This window comes from Rana temporaria, chromosome 1, assembly GCF_905171775.1.
Source record: "Rana temporaria chromosome 1, aRanTem1.1, whole genome shotgun sequence".
NCBI lineage: Eukaryota > Metazoa > Chordata > Amphibia > Anura > Ranidae > Rana > Rana temporaria.
The window spans coordinates 491,394,801-491,411,818 of NC_053489.1; the positions used below are offsets into that span (position 1 = coordinate 491,394,801).

The 17,018-nt window shown below is 41.6% G+C and overlaps 1 protein-coding gene across 2 annotated transcripts in view; it reads right to left on the minus strand.

Annotated features, from left to right (window-relative positions):
- Nucleotides 1–17,018, minus strand: part of PRDM5 (PR/SET domain 5) — a 248,546-nt gene that overhangs the window by 135,535 nt on the left and 95,993 nt on the right. For both annotated transcript variants that reach the window (XM_040330260.1, XM_040330250.1), the window contains 3 exons: nt 13,631–13,724; nt 4,181–4,341; nt 1,053–1,146 (listed from right to left, as the gene is read on the minus strand). In XM_040330260.1, coding sequence (XP_040186194.1) covers nt 1,053–1,146; nt 4,181–4,341; nt 13,631–13,724 — 349 coding nt within the window. The remainder of the gene's footprint in view (nt 1–1,052; nt 1,147–4,180; nt 4,342–13,630; nt 13,725–17,018) is intronic.

Consider the following 17,018-nt stretch of genomic DNA (forward strand, 5'->3'; position numbering starts at 1 on the left):
TGTGGAGCAGTAAATCCTGCCAACTGCATATTTGGTGCAGTTTTAGCAATCAAATCTTATACAGGGATCAGTGATAATGTCTGATAAGCCATCAATCTTTTGAGACAAAATATCACAGAAAGCATACAATTGTGGAGAATGGAGGATACATAATTACACAGAGCCACTGGAACAGGTAGAAAAGGTGACAAGGCAGCATCCACAGGCTCCAAGGTAATATACCATACTAAGTGAATGACATCATAAGTGTGTAGTGCTAAATGCAATAAACTGTATTGTGGAAAGAGATTAGTATAGAAGGCAATCTTAACGGCCAAAGTTATAATCAGTGTAAAGTGCAGACAGTGGGAGGAAAGCTGCCAGAGATCGTACTGTGCAGGGAGGGCCTGCCAGAGCAAAATAGTGAGGAGAGGAGTAGGGAGATGCAAAAGAACCTAGTGTGACTGGGGAGGGAGTTTCAGAAAATGTAGTTCTGTTTGAGGAGAATAGATGTCACAGAATATACTGTAGACATTGAGGGGAGGTGGAGGAGCCGTTAGAGAACATAGTAAGTGTGGTCAGGATCCTGGCTGTGCTGGGGGAACAGCCTGCCTGTCATCCAATGAATAGACTTGTACACTGACCCCCCCCCCCCCCCCCCAACCATGCACAGCCATTTACTGGGATGATCAGTGTACTACTGTTTCTCCACCTCTTCAAGCCCAATATAAATATATAAAAAAGGAAGCTCTCTGGAGGTGCGACTTTATCGGCACTGAATAAACGTTTACGTTATAAAAAACATCACATATTGGTACAAAAAAAGGTTGATCATGATTCTCTGTATGTTCTACTAAGTTTTTCAACCTTTTTTGCCTATAAAATCCCACCTCCAGAGGGCTTCCTTTTGTATATTTAATAATGATGATGGCACTTCACCCACTATAGCCAGAGTTCCTTTTTAGTATAAATATATAAACAGTATTTATAAATACATTTTGTTTTACATTTCTATTTTAATGTGTTTTAAAAGAAAAGATTCACATATACTTTCAACTAAGCAATATCCATACCTGTGTGGCTTCTTATATGGACTCTGAGTGTCCCATTACTTGCAAACTTCTGACCACAGTAAGGGCAAATCTTTTCTTTTTCTCCCGTGTGTGTCTGCCAAAAAATATGTTTTAAAAATGTGGAAAATATAGTAATCACTTATGATAGCAGAGCAGAATACTTCTGAGGTAAACATTCTTTGATCATTACTAGTGTTTTTTTCAATTTGTCTAAAATAATTATTCAGAACACACTAGCGAGATGACCAGCATCCTTTGGGCTGCCCCTCCTCTGCCATTCCCGCTTTCCTCCCCTACCATGCCCCTGTTCCTTGCATGCAATTGTAAGGAAGTTTACTGTTCTGCTGTGAGTCTGTGACTCAGAGGCATAACAAGAACCTTCAGGGCTCTGGTGCAAGAAACCATGAAGGCAACCCCTAAGACCCCCTGGTAACAGGGAAAAAACCCTGGGAATCAATCACCACGTTCCTGAGATCCCTCCATTGGTTGCCCGTAAAAGACAGAGTCACATTTAAGGCCCTATGCCTAACGCACAAATGTGTACACGGAAGCGCTCCCCAATACTTATGGCCTTCAGAAAAAAACTCAAGACCCACCTATTCTGATGGTCAAATAGAAGGAAATGGATGCCAAGCGCCTTGAGACAATTCAGTACGCAATTGTTGCGCTATACAAGTTATTCACTCACTCACTTACTCACCCCCCCCCTCTATCCGAGCCCCAGGTTTCCAGTTCTTAGAGGGCATCCATGGACATCCTCCCAGAACCCTGCTTCCCTCGTGCCCTCTGGGGCACGCATTCAGTGTGACTGTTTTGTCCTTTGAACGGTAAAGAGCCAGTCACAGCAGCCCTTTACCATGTGATCAGCTGATCACATGTAAACAGACTTGCTGGTTATGAGCAGTCCTTTCCTCCCATGTGCAAGGAAAAAAGTGCTGTTAACCAGCAAGACTGTCAATACATTGTTTACCAGGGCACTGATCACCAGTGAAGTCCCATCAGTGCAGTCTATCAGTGCCCATCAGTGCTGCCTATCAGTGATCATCAATGCCTCCTGTGAATGCTCATCAGTGCTGTCTATCAGTGCTGCCAATCAGTGCTACCTATCAGTACCTATAAATGCCACCTATCAGTACCACCTATCAGTGCTCGTAATGCCACCCATCAATGCCCATCAGTGCTGCCTATTAGTGCTCATCAATGCTGCCTATCATTGCCCATTAATGCTGCCTATCGGTGCCCATCAGGGCCACCTATTAGTGCTCATCAATGCTGCCTGTAAGTGCTGCTTATTAGTGGCAACTATTAGTACTCATCAATGCTGCCTATCAGTGCTGCCCATCAGTGCAGCCTATCAGTGATGCTCCTCAGAAGGACTCCGATTTGAGAAAGTCTCTCTCATACAGCCCAGAGCCTGAACTTACAATTGCCCTCCCTCCTCACTCACACCGATGGGAGAGGACAGAGCCTTCTCCTCAAGTTCTTCCAAGTTTCAACTATGCTGCCACTGCCACACAAAATTATCTTCTGCCTCTTGTTCCCACTGACACAAATGGTATGGGGTTTACATTATCCCACTTACATCAACAATGGGGCTTATTTAAATCAACTGACACCAAAGGTATGAGGTTTACTTTATTCAACTGACACCAATAATTGGGTTTATTTCATATCATTGACATTAGTGCTATGGGGTTTGCTTTAAAATTGCTTTAGCTTACTGATACCAATATTGAGGCTTACTTTATCCCGCTGACACCAACAATGGGGCTTATTTTATCCCACTGATACAAAAGATGGGGCTTAGTTTATCCTATTAACAGCAACAATAAAGCTGATTTTACTCTCATTAACAAACAATGATGTGGCTTATTTGATCCCACTTACATCAATCATAGCACTTATTTTACTTATTGTCAAAAGTATTGGGGCACCTGCCTTTACACGCACATGAGCTTTAATAGAATTCAATGGTTCAACATTGAGATGGCCCACCCTTTGCAGCTATAACAGCTTCAAATCTTCTGGGAAGGCTGTCCACAAGGTTTAGGAGTGTCTATAGAAATGTTTGACCATTCTTCCAGAAGCGCATTTGTGAGGTCACTGATGTTGGACAAAAAGGCCTGGCTCACAGTCTCCGCTTTAATTCATCCAAAATGTGTTCTATCAGGTTGAGGTCAGGACTCTGTGCAGGCCAGTCAAGTTCCTCCACCCCAAATTTGCTCATCCATGTCTTTATGGGCTTTACTTGGTGCACTGGCCCAAATCATTTGGTGGAGGGGGGATTATGGTATGGGGTTGTTTTTCATGGGTTGGGCTTAGACCCTTGGTTCCAGTGAAGGAAACTCTTAAGGCATCAGCATACCAAGACATTTTGGACAATTTCATGCTCCCCACTTTGTGGGAACAGTTTGGGGATGGTCCCTTCCTGTTCCAACATGACTGAGCACCAGTGCACAAAGCAAGGTCCATAAAGACATGGATGAGCAAGTTTGAGTTGAAGGAACTTGACTGGGCCTGCATAGAGTCTTGACCTCAACCCGATAAAACACCTTTGGGATGAATTAGAACTGAGACTGTGAGCCAGGCCTTCTCGTCCAACATCAGTGCCTGAACTCACGAATGTGCTTCTGGAATAATGATCAAACATTCCCATAGACACACTTGTAAACCTTGTGGACAGCTTTCACAGAAGAGATGATGCGGTTATAGCTGCAAAGGGTGGGCCAAGTCAATATTGAACCCTACAGGCTAAGACTGAGATGCCATTAACCACTTCAATACCAGGCACTTGCACCCCCTTCCTGACCAAGCCAATTTTCAGCTTTCAGCGCTGTCACTTTTTAAAGGACCAGAAAGACAATATACCTAATAATTAGGAAACATTGTACCAAATCTGAGGTGAATACAGTTTTTTATAGCAATAACGGCAATCCTACTCTGCTTTCAGAACAGGAAGAAAGAAAACCGTTATCTATCCACATGTTATCTAATGCAGTAGTGTCATGATAAGGAAATTGGGAATGTAGTGTTATATCTCAACTATCCCTTTCCTGGAGATCCTAATAAACGGCAATGAAAAGAACCAATAAATTACATCTGTGGGAAAGAAGAACAAGGACACTTACTTTTTTATGGCTCTTTAGAACTGAAGGAGTCACAAAGGCTTTGTCACAAAGATCACATTTGTACTTCTTGTGGCCATCATGCACAACTTGTATGTGAACATTTAACGTGTCTTTCCTTTTAAATGTAGCGTCACAGTGGTCACACTTAAACGTGCGTTCACCTTAGAATTAATAAATAAAATGTTTTCAAACAAATAAAACTAACACAAAAATTGTTCAATAGCTAATCTGTCTGTATTTCTTTTACAAATTGAAAACAATATAAAGCATGTACAACATAATAATGAACAACAGGTAATACATACAATGTTTAAAAGGAAAGGGATAGCAAAACAGTAATGATAAAAAACAGGTAAGCTGCCACTTCTGAATTCATTTTTATAGAACTGGCACCAGGCCTGTCACCCTAATCCTGACTTTCCTACCAATGAGAAGGGCTGAGTTTCCGATTTGTGTCAAACGGGAGTTCAACATGAATCCAGCTTGTTTTCCAAACACACTGGCCCTAATTGGCTAGTTTGCTCACTCGAATATCCAGCTGCTGTAATGTTAGCAAACAGCCTGGGAACCCAGGCAATATCATTGACTATATACTGTATGTCATGACCCTATTTGGTCAACAATGTCACCCAGAATCCCCTGTATTTACATTACTGCAGCATAGGGGTTTTGTAATTTCCAACAGGCGTGCAGAAGGAAAACACTGTCAGGCAGCAGGTCATTGTGGCAGTGGGGAAACTCTGCAGTGGATTGTAAAATTGACAATAGTTTACATTAATGGACAGTGTGATTAATGATACATTTACATAAGGCAACTATATTAATATTATTTATTGTAATAAAGGACTTTTCAGGTTTTTGTTAGATTCTTTAACCACTTGCCGACCGCCGCTTTGTATATACGTTGGCAGAATGGTTGGGGAAGGGGAGGTACCTGTACGTGAATTTGCCATCGGCAGCGCACACGGACCCCCGCCGCGTGTCTGCCGGGTGCCCGCGATCGTCTCACGGAGCGGCAGAACGGGGAGATGCCTATGTAAACAAGGCATTTTCCTGTTCTGTCTAAACACAGGACAGTAATCTACTGCTCCCTGTCATCTCGTAGACCAGCCCCCCCCCCCCCACAGTTAAAATCACTCCCTAGGACACACTTAACCCCTTCCTCACCCCCTAGTGGTTAACCTCTTCCCTGCCAGTGTCATTTACACAGTAATCAGTGCATTTCTATAGCACTGATCCCCGTATAAATTACAATGGACCCAAAATGGCGTCAAAAGTGTCCCATGTGGCCGCCATAATGTCACAGTCACGATAAAAATCTTTAGTGGGGTTAGGTGCTTTGCTTGGGGTTCACAAACTTTTCACTGGATTAATTGAAGCCAACTCCAACCAAACCTGGACAGGTTTGCTCACCCCTACTAATGAGTTTCTGACATAGAACAAGCATTTAGAACTGCTCAGACTTTTCAGAGTTTACAGAATGCATACATGTTCCAGTTCAGTGACTATTGAGATAGTGATGCAATGACACTGGACACCTCACATACTTGTAACTACACCAATTCCATTTAAATATTGTGGCACCTACTCCTTCTTGATGTATTTGCATGCCTTCCATGATGCCATACACATTATATACTTGTGTAGGAAGAGGACCTAATTCATCACTCTTTGAAAAGGTAAGCAGTTCCATGTGCTAACTGAATTTAATGGGATCTCTATACATTTTCTACATAGTGCATCATTTGTTTGAAATCCTGCAATACCATTAACGCGGATATCTTACTAGCTTTACCTGTAACTGTAATATGCAGTATTCTGTATATATGCTTTGCATAGTGATAAAGGTACTATGGTCAGTTTAAAACGTTTCTTTACATTTTGATGAAGAACAATGATATATACAGTGACACCAGTTCTTCTACATATATAACAGGAACTGCTGGAGAGTTCAGAATGGGGAGCTCCCCACCAAGCCACAATGTCTCACATAATATTTTCCACTTGCCTACCCCTGAACACACAGCCTCATTGGCCAGTCCTAGGTAGAGGATAAGTGCACATAAGTTCACATCAGGGGTTTGAAGAATCTTTCACTAGGGTGGGGATGACCATTCCCCCCCCCCCAGAGGTAGGTAAGTGATAAGAAGCTTTGTATGCACTGAGCCTGGTGACTTGTAAGTGGTGTTTCTTTTTTTGGGGGGACCCTCTCAAAGCACCCTCCTATGCTGAAAAGACCATGGATTTTGTCAATATTTATGGCAGAGGATTGCAAGCCAGATGTCCAAAACTAGTTTTGCAATGGTAAGTGCTAGTGGTGATATTATGTAGTACTATGAAGAGCTCTGGTCACCACATTTGGTGCCTAGAGGAAGAGAATAGGCTATTAATGTATAGTATATTGACACTCAGAGGAGGAGCGGGGCAATTAGCATACATTGGCACCCAGAAGAAAAATGTAGGCTATTAGCATATATAGGGTCCTGGAGGAGGAGAGTGATTCATTAGCATATACTCCTCAGGATAAAAATACATGCTTGTGGGTACATATTAGTAGGTTTTAGCACTTTAAAATATTGGAGTTTTTCAATGTGTTGAGAGAGGAAGACACATATGTGACATAAAGAGCGGGAGACCTATATTTAAAGGGGTTGTAAAGGCATTAGGTTTTTTATGCATTAAGATAAAAAGCCTTCAGTGGTCACACTTACACTTACTTGAGGTCCCTCTCTATCCAGCGATGTCCACAAGTGTCTCAACCATTCGATATTCTCCTTCCTGATTGGCTGAGACACAGCAGCAGCGCCATTTGCTCCCACTGCTGTCAATCAAAGTCATCTAGCCAATCAGGGGATATAGGGGGCGGGGCCGGGTTGGTGCTCTGTGTCTGAATGTGAGTCAGCTTGAGTGCCCCCATAGCAAGCTGCTTGCTGTGGGGGCACTGAACATGAGGGAGGGGCCAGGATCACAGAAGAGGGAACCGAGAAAAGTAGGATCGTGGCTACTCTGTGCAAATCCACTGTAACAGATCAGGTAAGTATAACATGTTTGTTATTTGTATAGGAAATAAAATGAGACTTTGCAATCACTTTAAAGTGGTTGTAAAGGCAGAAGGTTTTTTTTTCTTAAACTAATACATTATAAATGTAAATTAAGGATCTTAGATTGTATGCTCCTTGAGGGCAGGGACTGATATGAGTGTACAATATATATGTAAAATGCTGTGTAAATTAATGGCGTTATAAAGGTACCTGAAACAAAATAAATTCTCACCTGAGCCCAAACTCGATCCAGTGGAGTAAGCAACAGCACTGCTCTCTTTTCTCACTAGACATGGATGCAGCAGCAGAGCCATTGGCTCCTGCTGTTGTCAATCAAAATCTTTGATTCGAAGGGGACGGGGCTGAGCCAAAATATGAGTGTCAATAGATGCACACATTCTGACTGCTTTGGCTGCTATGAAGGAGCTGAGAAGGGAGGAGAAGCCAGGAGCTCTGGTGGAGGACCCCAGAAGAGGAGGGCCGTGGCTGCTCTGTGGAAAACCATTGCACAGAGCAGGTAAGTATGACATGCAGCAAAAAGTGACTGAATGGAGGATGGGTCTCCGCGCCTGTTTGATCGAGAGCTTAAACATAGGTAGACATTTTGAATTCTGCATTCACAACAATGTATCATTTGGATCAGTTACTATCTCCCGTACAGATCAGTTACTTTAAATATCTAAAACTATTTCAAATTTTATGTAAAATAAGCATATCACTTGCCCAAAAAAATGTGCCTCTTTTTTCGTCAAGGTAATAATATTAGCACTTTTTTGCCTACTTTCAGATTCAATATGCCTTCTTAAAAATATTAACAAATTAACAATAATTTAACAGATCAATTTTTTCTTTAAATGTAAAGCCCAGAAGAGGATGAGGCCAGTAACCACATGTCATTTAATGAAAGCCAGATGTGTGATAATGTCCAATTAGAAAAACATGTCTGCTTTTTGCTTGTGATGTGTCCTATATAGGATTTGTTTTGTGCTGGAGATGGAAGACATCCACTCTTCTTCATCATCTGTGGAGCCAACATAATAAATATGTGGTTTGCCTAGACTATATAGGATGTTTATTGGTCTATTTATCAAGACTTCTTATTGATCTCACCAGGAAGTAAGATGTCTTCCTGTGTTTTTAAGAAGCTTCTATTTAAAACACTCTAATATTTTACACATTTGATTAAATAGTTCTGCAAAATAAAATGTTGGGACATTAGCTTTACTATCTATCTATCTATCTATCTATCTATCTATCTATCTATCTATCTATCTATCTATCTATCTATCTATCTATCTATCTACTATGTGGTACATGATGCTGGTTTTCCTTCATAAACATTCAACTAAGAAGATAGGTAGACAGACCAAAAGAACAGATGACCACTGCTAGTGAATCTTACAAAGACCTTCATAAGCCAATGTTAATAAAGAACCATGGTTTATTTTCATGCAGTTAGTAAGGCCTTCGGGTAGGAGTGACAGTATTTAGAGCAGAGCTAGGTTCCAGACTATATACAGTATCTCACAAGTGAGTACACCCCTCACATTTTTGTAAATATTTTATTATATCTTTTCATGTGACAACACTGAAGAAATTACACTTTGCTACAATGTAAAGTAGTAAGTATAACAGTGTAAATTTGCGTTCCCCTCAAAATAATTTAACACACAGCCATTAATGTCTAAACCGCTGGCAGCAAAAGTGAGTACTTCCCTAAGTGAAAATGTCCAAATTGGGTGCAATTAGCTATTTTCCCTCCCCAGTGTAATGTGACTCGTTAGTGTTACAAGATCTCAGGTGTGAGTGGGTACCGGGTGTGTTCAATTTGGTGTTATCGCTCACTCTCTCATACTGGTTACAGGACGTTCAACATGGCACCTTATGCTAAAGAACTCTCTGAGTATCTGAAAAAAAAAAATTGTTGCTCTACATAAAAATGGTCTAGGCTATAAGAAGATTGCCAAGACCCTGAAACTGAGCTGCACGGTGGCCAAACCATACAGCGGTTTAACAGGACAGTTTCCACTCAGAACAGGCCTCGTCATGGTCAACCAAAGTGATTGAGTGCACGTGCTCATCGTCATATCCAGAGGTTGTCGTTGGAAAATAGACGTATGAGTGCTGCCAGCATTGCTGCAGAGGTTGAAGGAGTGGGGGGGGGGTCAGCCTATCAGTGCTCAGACCATACGCTGCACACTGCATCAAATTGGTCTGCATGGCTGTCATCCCAGAAGGAAGTCTCTTCTAAGGATGATGCACAAGAAAGCCGCAATCAGTTTGCTGAAGACAAGCAGACTAAGGACATGGATTACTGGAACCATGTCCTGTGGTCTCATGAGACCAAGATAAACTTATTTGGTTCATATGGTGTCAAGCGTGTGTGGGGGCAACCAGGTGAGGAGTACAAAGACAAGTGTGTCTTGCCTACAGTCAAGCATGGTGGTGGGAGTGTCATGGTCTGGAGCTGAATGAATGCTGCCAGCACTCGGGAGCTACAGTTCATTGAGTGAATCATGAATGCCAACATGTACTGTGACATACTGAAAAAAAAGAGAGCATGATCCCCTCCCTTCGGAGTCTGGGTCGCAAGGCAGTATTCCAAGATGATAACGACCCCAAACACACCTCCAAGATGACCACTGCCTTGCTAAAGTAGCTGTGGATAAAGGTGATGGACTGGCCAAGCATGTCTCCAGACCTAAACCCTATTGAGCATCTGTGGAGCATCCTCAAATGGAAGGTGGAGGAGCGCAAGGTCTTTAACATCCACCAGCTCTGTGATGTTGTCATGGAGGAGTGGAAGAGGACTCCAGTGGCAACCTGTGAAGCTCTGGTGAACTCCATGCCCAAGAGAGTTAAGGCAGTGCTGGAAAATAATGCTGGCCACACAAAGCATTGACACTTTGGTCCCAATTTGGACATTTTCACTTTGGGGTGTACTCACTTTTGTTGCCAGCGGTTTAGGCATTTATGGCTGTGTGTTGAGTTATTTTGAGGGGACAGCAAATTTACACTGTTATACAAGCTGTACACTCACTACTTTACATTATAGCAAAGTGTAATTTCTTCAGTGTTGTCACATGAAAAGATCTTTTCATCTTATGTACCCAGTTTGGCATCAAGCCCAATAACTTTTACATGTATCTACGCATATGTTCTGCCCTCTCACAGATCTCCTGGCCTGACAACCCTTCACTACAGCACCTATTGAAATGTTATGAAGGCCCCAATTCATAACGCAATGGAAGCTCTTTTATATATAAGCTATTAAGCAAACCACCTCACAATGGCATCAAGCACTCAAATCATCCTTTAAAGCTTCTTTGGGAATCTGTCCAAAAAATGTGTACTCTGTGCCTAATTTGTATTGTTCATAATCATTATGAACAAGTTTAGGTGCTTCTGTGTGTATGCTAAAATAAGTTACAATGATTGACATCCCCAAATAAAGTTGCAGGATTCAAGATAATGTTTTAATGTTCAAGACACAGTAACAATCTTCAATTCACTGGAGGGGATTCAATAAAGCTTCTGTGCCATTTTACTGACGTTAATATCTTTTGTTTTATTGTTTTGTGCCAAATTCATGAAGCATCTGTGACAGTTTTAGTTCTCACAGCAACTCATGCACTAAATCAGGTAATTCTTAAATATGACACTTTAATATTAGCCCAATGCCTGCGTCAAATTCAAAATAAAATAGTGACAGTTTGTTTCTTGCAAAAGTGGAACTAATTAAGAACGTGAGACACTTTCACAAAATCTGTCTGCACCAGTCTTTATGAATTCCAGGGACTGTGTTTAAAAAAAAAAAAATACTGCATATATTACAATCCGCTACCGTGTTTCCCCAAAAATAAGACCTACCCCGATAATAAGACCTAGCATGATTCTCGGGGAGGGCTGCAATATAAGCCCTACCCCAAAAATAAGCCCTAGTAAAATTTGTTTAAAAATGTTTTAATCCACCTTGCAGAATGATTACACCGCCATAAGGTGTGCCCTTTGTAACTGCACTGTGCAAAAACACCATATTTACAGACTTGCCGGAGGTCTTCTCCTCTCCTCCTGGCTGACGCCTGCTCCCCCTGCCCAGTGCACAGAGCGGGCCAACGCCAGTGAGACAGCGGCTCCCCCCTCCGCTCTCCTCCCACCCGATGCCCTCAGCCCCTCCCTCCTCAGCGCACGGAGCGGGCAGATGCCAGCGGGACACTGGCTCCCCCTCCTCCACTCCCCTCCCGCCCGATGCCCACGGCCCCCCCTCCCTAGTGCACGGAGCGGGCCAACGCCAGTGAGACAGCGGCTCCTCCCTCCGCTCTCCCGCCCAATACCCGTAGCCCATCCCTCCTCAGCGCGCACGGATCAGACAGATGCCAGCAGGACACCGCCTCCCCCCTCCTCCGCTCTCCTCCCACCCGACGCCTGCGGCCCCCCCTCCCCAGTGCACAGAGGGGGCCGATGCCAGCAGGGAACCTGGAGCAGAGAAGAAGAGCCCAGGGAGTCAATCCGACAGCCAGGGAAGCTGCAAGAAAGGTATTGCCCACAAAACAATCACAAAGGGAGACACACTGCACCCCACATTGGCACAATTCCTAAAACTGTAATTGCATAATTCTATAAGGATGGATTTTAAGATGCTTTTTATGTCCTGACCTGACAGGGAGGGGGAGGGGGGAGAAGACAGGAGACACAGGAGATGACACAGCAGAAGCACTATGCAATCTATTATGCTTTAAAGGAAAAGGATTTTTTTTAGGGTTAACCACTTTAAGATCATTGTACATACAGTAAATAAATAAGCCATCCCCCAAAAATAAGCCCTAATGTGTTTTAGGTTGCCAGAATTAATATAAGACCCAGGCTTATTTTCGGGAAACCTGGTATATGAAAGTCTTGCGCTAGGACATTTTTTGTTCTTGTAAATGAACTTGTGTTAGTCTGGCCATACATGGTTGAAATTTAAAATAATTTTCTTTTGAAAATCAAAAATTTTGTGTGTTTTGTGATCCGATAGTGCCACCATTGATTTCGAAATTCGGCTAACCAAACCTTCAGGCCGGGTTCACACCTATGCGAATTGAGTGCGGCTTAAACCGCATTCAATAAGCAGAACATTTTTAAATACATTGTTTTCAATATGGTTCACATATGTGCGATGCATTCGCACTGCGCATTGCCGAAAAAACGTGTGCGTATTTTAGGCCTTGCGGTGCGGCTTCTGCATTCGCAGATGTGTTTATTTCTCTTCAGGATTTCTCTCATTCAGCTCAATACACTTCCCCCCTCCCCCTCCCCTCTCCCAGGTCTCCAAATTCGCAGCTAATCTGCAGCTAAAACGCAGTGGATCTGATGAACAGTTCTCTTATCTCTCTGCAGAGATAAGAGAGCTGAAATTTGCACCGCACAAGTGTGAATCCGGCCTCAATTTCACCTCATCTTGCTATAGAAAATAATTTTTGTGTCTGGGAATCTTTTTTTCTTTCCGGGTATATTCTTTTCTTGCACATGCGCATTTCTTTTTCGATTACATTTCCCGCACGATTCTCCCATCATTGATTAGAAAATTGTTTGTTTTTCACAAAATTTCCAACATGTCCGATTACTCGAATTCCATGGCCACACGAAAATCGGCTGTTGCTGCAGCCCACTAATGGTGCAAAATTCAATTCTTAGTTAGATAAGATTTTCTAAAGAAAATTCTTTCAAAATTCGACCCATGTATGGCCTGTCTTAGACAGGGGTTTGATTGTAAAAAAAAAAAAAAAAGTTACATTAATGTAAAATTAATATTACACTTACACAATTTTCTAAACTTTAAAATAGGGAGGGAGTAAACAGTTGTTGTTAATAATATCAAAATCAGTCAGCAAAAACCTGTATATATACACGTGATAAATGTTATTTGTTGCATTAGTTTTGCAGATACTGCCATGAAACAGTACTTCTATTTGGTAGAAAATGGCAAATTATACAGGGCAGAGACCTGACCTCATCAGTGTTAAAAGGAGAAAAAACATCTGTACTTTACTACAGAGATCGTTTTCAGTTTTTTCTTCAATTTATTTACTTCTTTGTTGATGTGACACGGCTTAGATAATTGTTACCACACCCAGTGAATAAAGTGGCACATTTTATAATATTGTGTGTATATGGCCAAACAAAAAGCAAAGGCAGCACTGGGTGTAAGAGGGAGCAAGAGGTTCAGATCTCAAGCACTTTTTAACAATGTCTTCAGTTAAAACTTGTGTTTAATGCCACGTTATTGATTTGCATTATACCCTCTAATTAATCTTTATGTTGTGCACTGAAATATTGTGTAATTGAGGAAAGGAGTTCCTCTTAGTTCAAAAAGGGGATATACATATGTAAATTGATGGTGTCCTTTTGGCCTCATATTTGCACTTACTGTTGTGTATTAGCAGGTGCCTTTGCAGTGAGAAAGGAGTGCGGAACAAAGCTTTGCATTCCTCACATTGAAATGGTCTCTCCTCAGAATGAGTCTGCAAGCAGATTACAAAGAAAAGATTCACAGAAATTAATCAGGCTAATTGTGATAATTGCAGTGAAATTGCAATGAGTTGGGATTATTAACAGTGAACATGTCTAAATGGAGTAAGGTAAAAAATCAGAACTACAATAAAGTACCAAAATGTATACATTTCTAATCTGCACAGATTATTTGTTAATTTTTTTTATATCCGGTACAAATCATTAGTTACAAATGTTTTTCAGTAAAAATTAATTGCCTTATGTTTAAAGCATAAACTCACATGCATTATTAGATGAAGAGTGGTGTTTACATTTAATGAGATTAGAAACATAGGGCCAGATCCTTAAACGAATTACGCCGGCGTATATATAATACGCCGCGTAATTTCAAAGTTCCCCCGCCGTATCTCTGTTTTGTATCCACAAAACAAGATACAACGGAATCTGGGCTCGATCCGACAGGCGTACGTCTTAGTACGCCGTCGGATCGTAGGTGCATATTTACGCTGGCCGCTAGGTGGCATTTCCGTCGAATTCCGCGTCGAGTATGCAAATTAGCTAGATACGGCAATCCACGAACGTACGTCCGGCCGGCGCATTTTTTTACGTCATTTGCGTTCGGCTTTTTCCGGCGTATAGTTATGCCTTCTATATGAGGCGTATTCTATGTTAAGTATGGCCGTCTTTCCCGCGTCAAATTTTGAAAATGTTACGTAGTTCGCAAATAGGGCTTTGCGTAGAATGATGTCCCCGTCGTAAGCATTGGCTTGTTCCGGTTTAATTTCGAGCATGCGCACTGGGATACCCCCACGGACCGCGCATGCGCCGTTAAAAAAAAACGTCATTTACGTTGGGTCATGACGTATTAACATAAAACACGCCCCCATCACATACATTTGAATTGCGCGTCCTTACGCCACCTAAGTTACACTATGCCGCCGTAACTTACGGCGGGAAATCTTTGAGGATACAAAAAAAAAGTAAGTTACAGCGGCGTAGTGTATCTGAGATACACTACGCCTGACGGAGAGAAGCGCCGCGCTTCGTGGATCTGGCCCATAGTGTACAAAATGTCTACATAAATAGTGGAGACAATATTATTTGTTAATATAACTATGAAATTAATGATTTCTAACTAGAGCCTTATTTACTCTATGGGGCAACCATACTATATTTGCAGAAAGTAAAATTGTTATCTGCTGTTATGTGTATCTCTGTGGTGAGATATACTATACATCCAAACGTCTAAACAAGGGGTCTCCAAACTTTCATTGAGGGGGGCAGACTTTGGCCAGTGGGAAATTTTGCCCCATTGTTGGTATTAGGGGATTAAATCGTTCCCATCATTAATGTCTCCGGGTAGGAATATTGCCTCATTGTTGGCATCAAGGGAAGGAATAGTGCCCCATAATTGGTGTCAATAGGAGGGATTGTGCCCCAATGTTGGTATCAGTGGGAGGAATAGTGTCCCATCATTTGTGTCAGTGGGAGGAATAATGTCCCATTGTTGGGGTCAGTGGTAGGAATAGTGCCCTATTGTTGGTATCAGTAACAGGAATTATGCCCTATTGTTGGTGTAGAAGGAATAGTGCCTTGGGTGGGAGTAATAGTGTCCCAAGGGCCTGATAAAGGCAATCAATGGGCCACATCCAGCCCCCAGGCCGCAGTTTGAAGATCACTGATCTAAACTCACACAGGTATGATGTATGCATAAAGTGATACCCCAAGGGCGTACACTGCTGTTTATATTCCAGAAATTATTTGGGGAATCTTTTCTATCAAAAGAATGACATCTCTAGCATCCCCAGCTGCAATCGTTAACAGCTTCAAAGTAATATCAGGTAATTTGCATTGAGCCATACATCTGAATGGAGCAATGGTTTATAGATATGCCATGTACTAAAACAGTGGATTGGGAGAACAATTTAGTTTTTTGCTACCTGCAAGACAGCTCCAAGGAACAATTACATAATATCTAAAGATCTGCTGCATTATATTGCACATTTCCTATAGCAAAACATTTGGTAAATGCTACTGTATTTCTTTACTTTAAGTTGTTATTAATTAAAGAGTTTGGGGTTACTTTTGATATGTAATATTGATCACCACCACCTCATGCATTTAAAGTGGAAGTAAACCCTCCTATTGTTTTCAGCCAAGGAAGCTACCATCTTGGCCTCTGTTTAATCTGCAACTGCCACGATGCTGCACATGTGATCAGTTATGAAACCAGCGATTGGATGGTTTGACAGTTTGGTTGGGAGCACAAGCAAATGTGACATCTAGCATTTCCGGCATGCCGGGAATGTTAACTGTTTTTTTTAAACTATCAAATAGATGGGTTTACTTCCGCTTTAAATGTGAAATTTTAAAAATGTATGTGTTGGGGTATGCATACAGAAGAGTATCCCCTCCTAGAAAAGTTATTTCCACAAAACAAATGTCCAGGGTTCATTCTACAGATGTGTTTAGTAGCACACATGAAGTGGTAAACATTAACCTGCTACCCCCAGGCACCAGTATGTCAAGCCTTTTTTCCAAAGCAGTGCCCAAAACCCAGAGGTGCTCTGTTATGCATATATCAGCCCCACCTCCTATTATCTTCAATGCTTTACTATTGGACCATGACTGTAATGGACAGCTTCGCTGACCAATAAATAGCCTCAGGAGATGGGAAAGCATAAGGTAGGTATATTAACTCTAGAGGCTGAGATGATGTTAGCATATTACAGCTTTCACAGGCACTCATTTAATTGTAAAACTGACCTGGTGTGCAGGAATCTAGAGGTGCCTGTTACAGGGTGTGATCAGTGTTTTTTCACACTTTTAATGTGCATTCATGTTTATAATTTTACACCCTCAGTACAGCAATTTAGTAGGTGTCTAAAATGAAGTGCAGTCCAGTGAAAGGGACTTTGGTTCCTTTTGATCTATTTAACCTACCCTAAATCAAAAGGGGATGAAAGCTATAGCAACTGCATGTTTAAATAGTTTTACCCATTACTGGGTGATCACAATGCAAAAGACAATTACAAGTTAATAATTGTAATTAATTGTAGTTTTTGATCATCTGGTATTTTTTCATACCAATATATTTTACATACATATTCAACACATTGAAATTTGAAATGTACAAATAAGGCATATGAAATAAAAACACTGCAGTGTTCTCTGACTTCAATGAACGGTTCTTTGATAAAATGTTAGAGGAAAATAAATGTAATTCCCAAACTTGCAGCCAGTAAGTAACTGAAAACATTTAATTCTTCCAGTCTTCAGAAAGGCTGTGTAACTTAGAAGTAAAA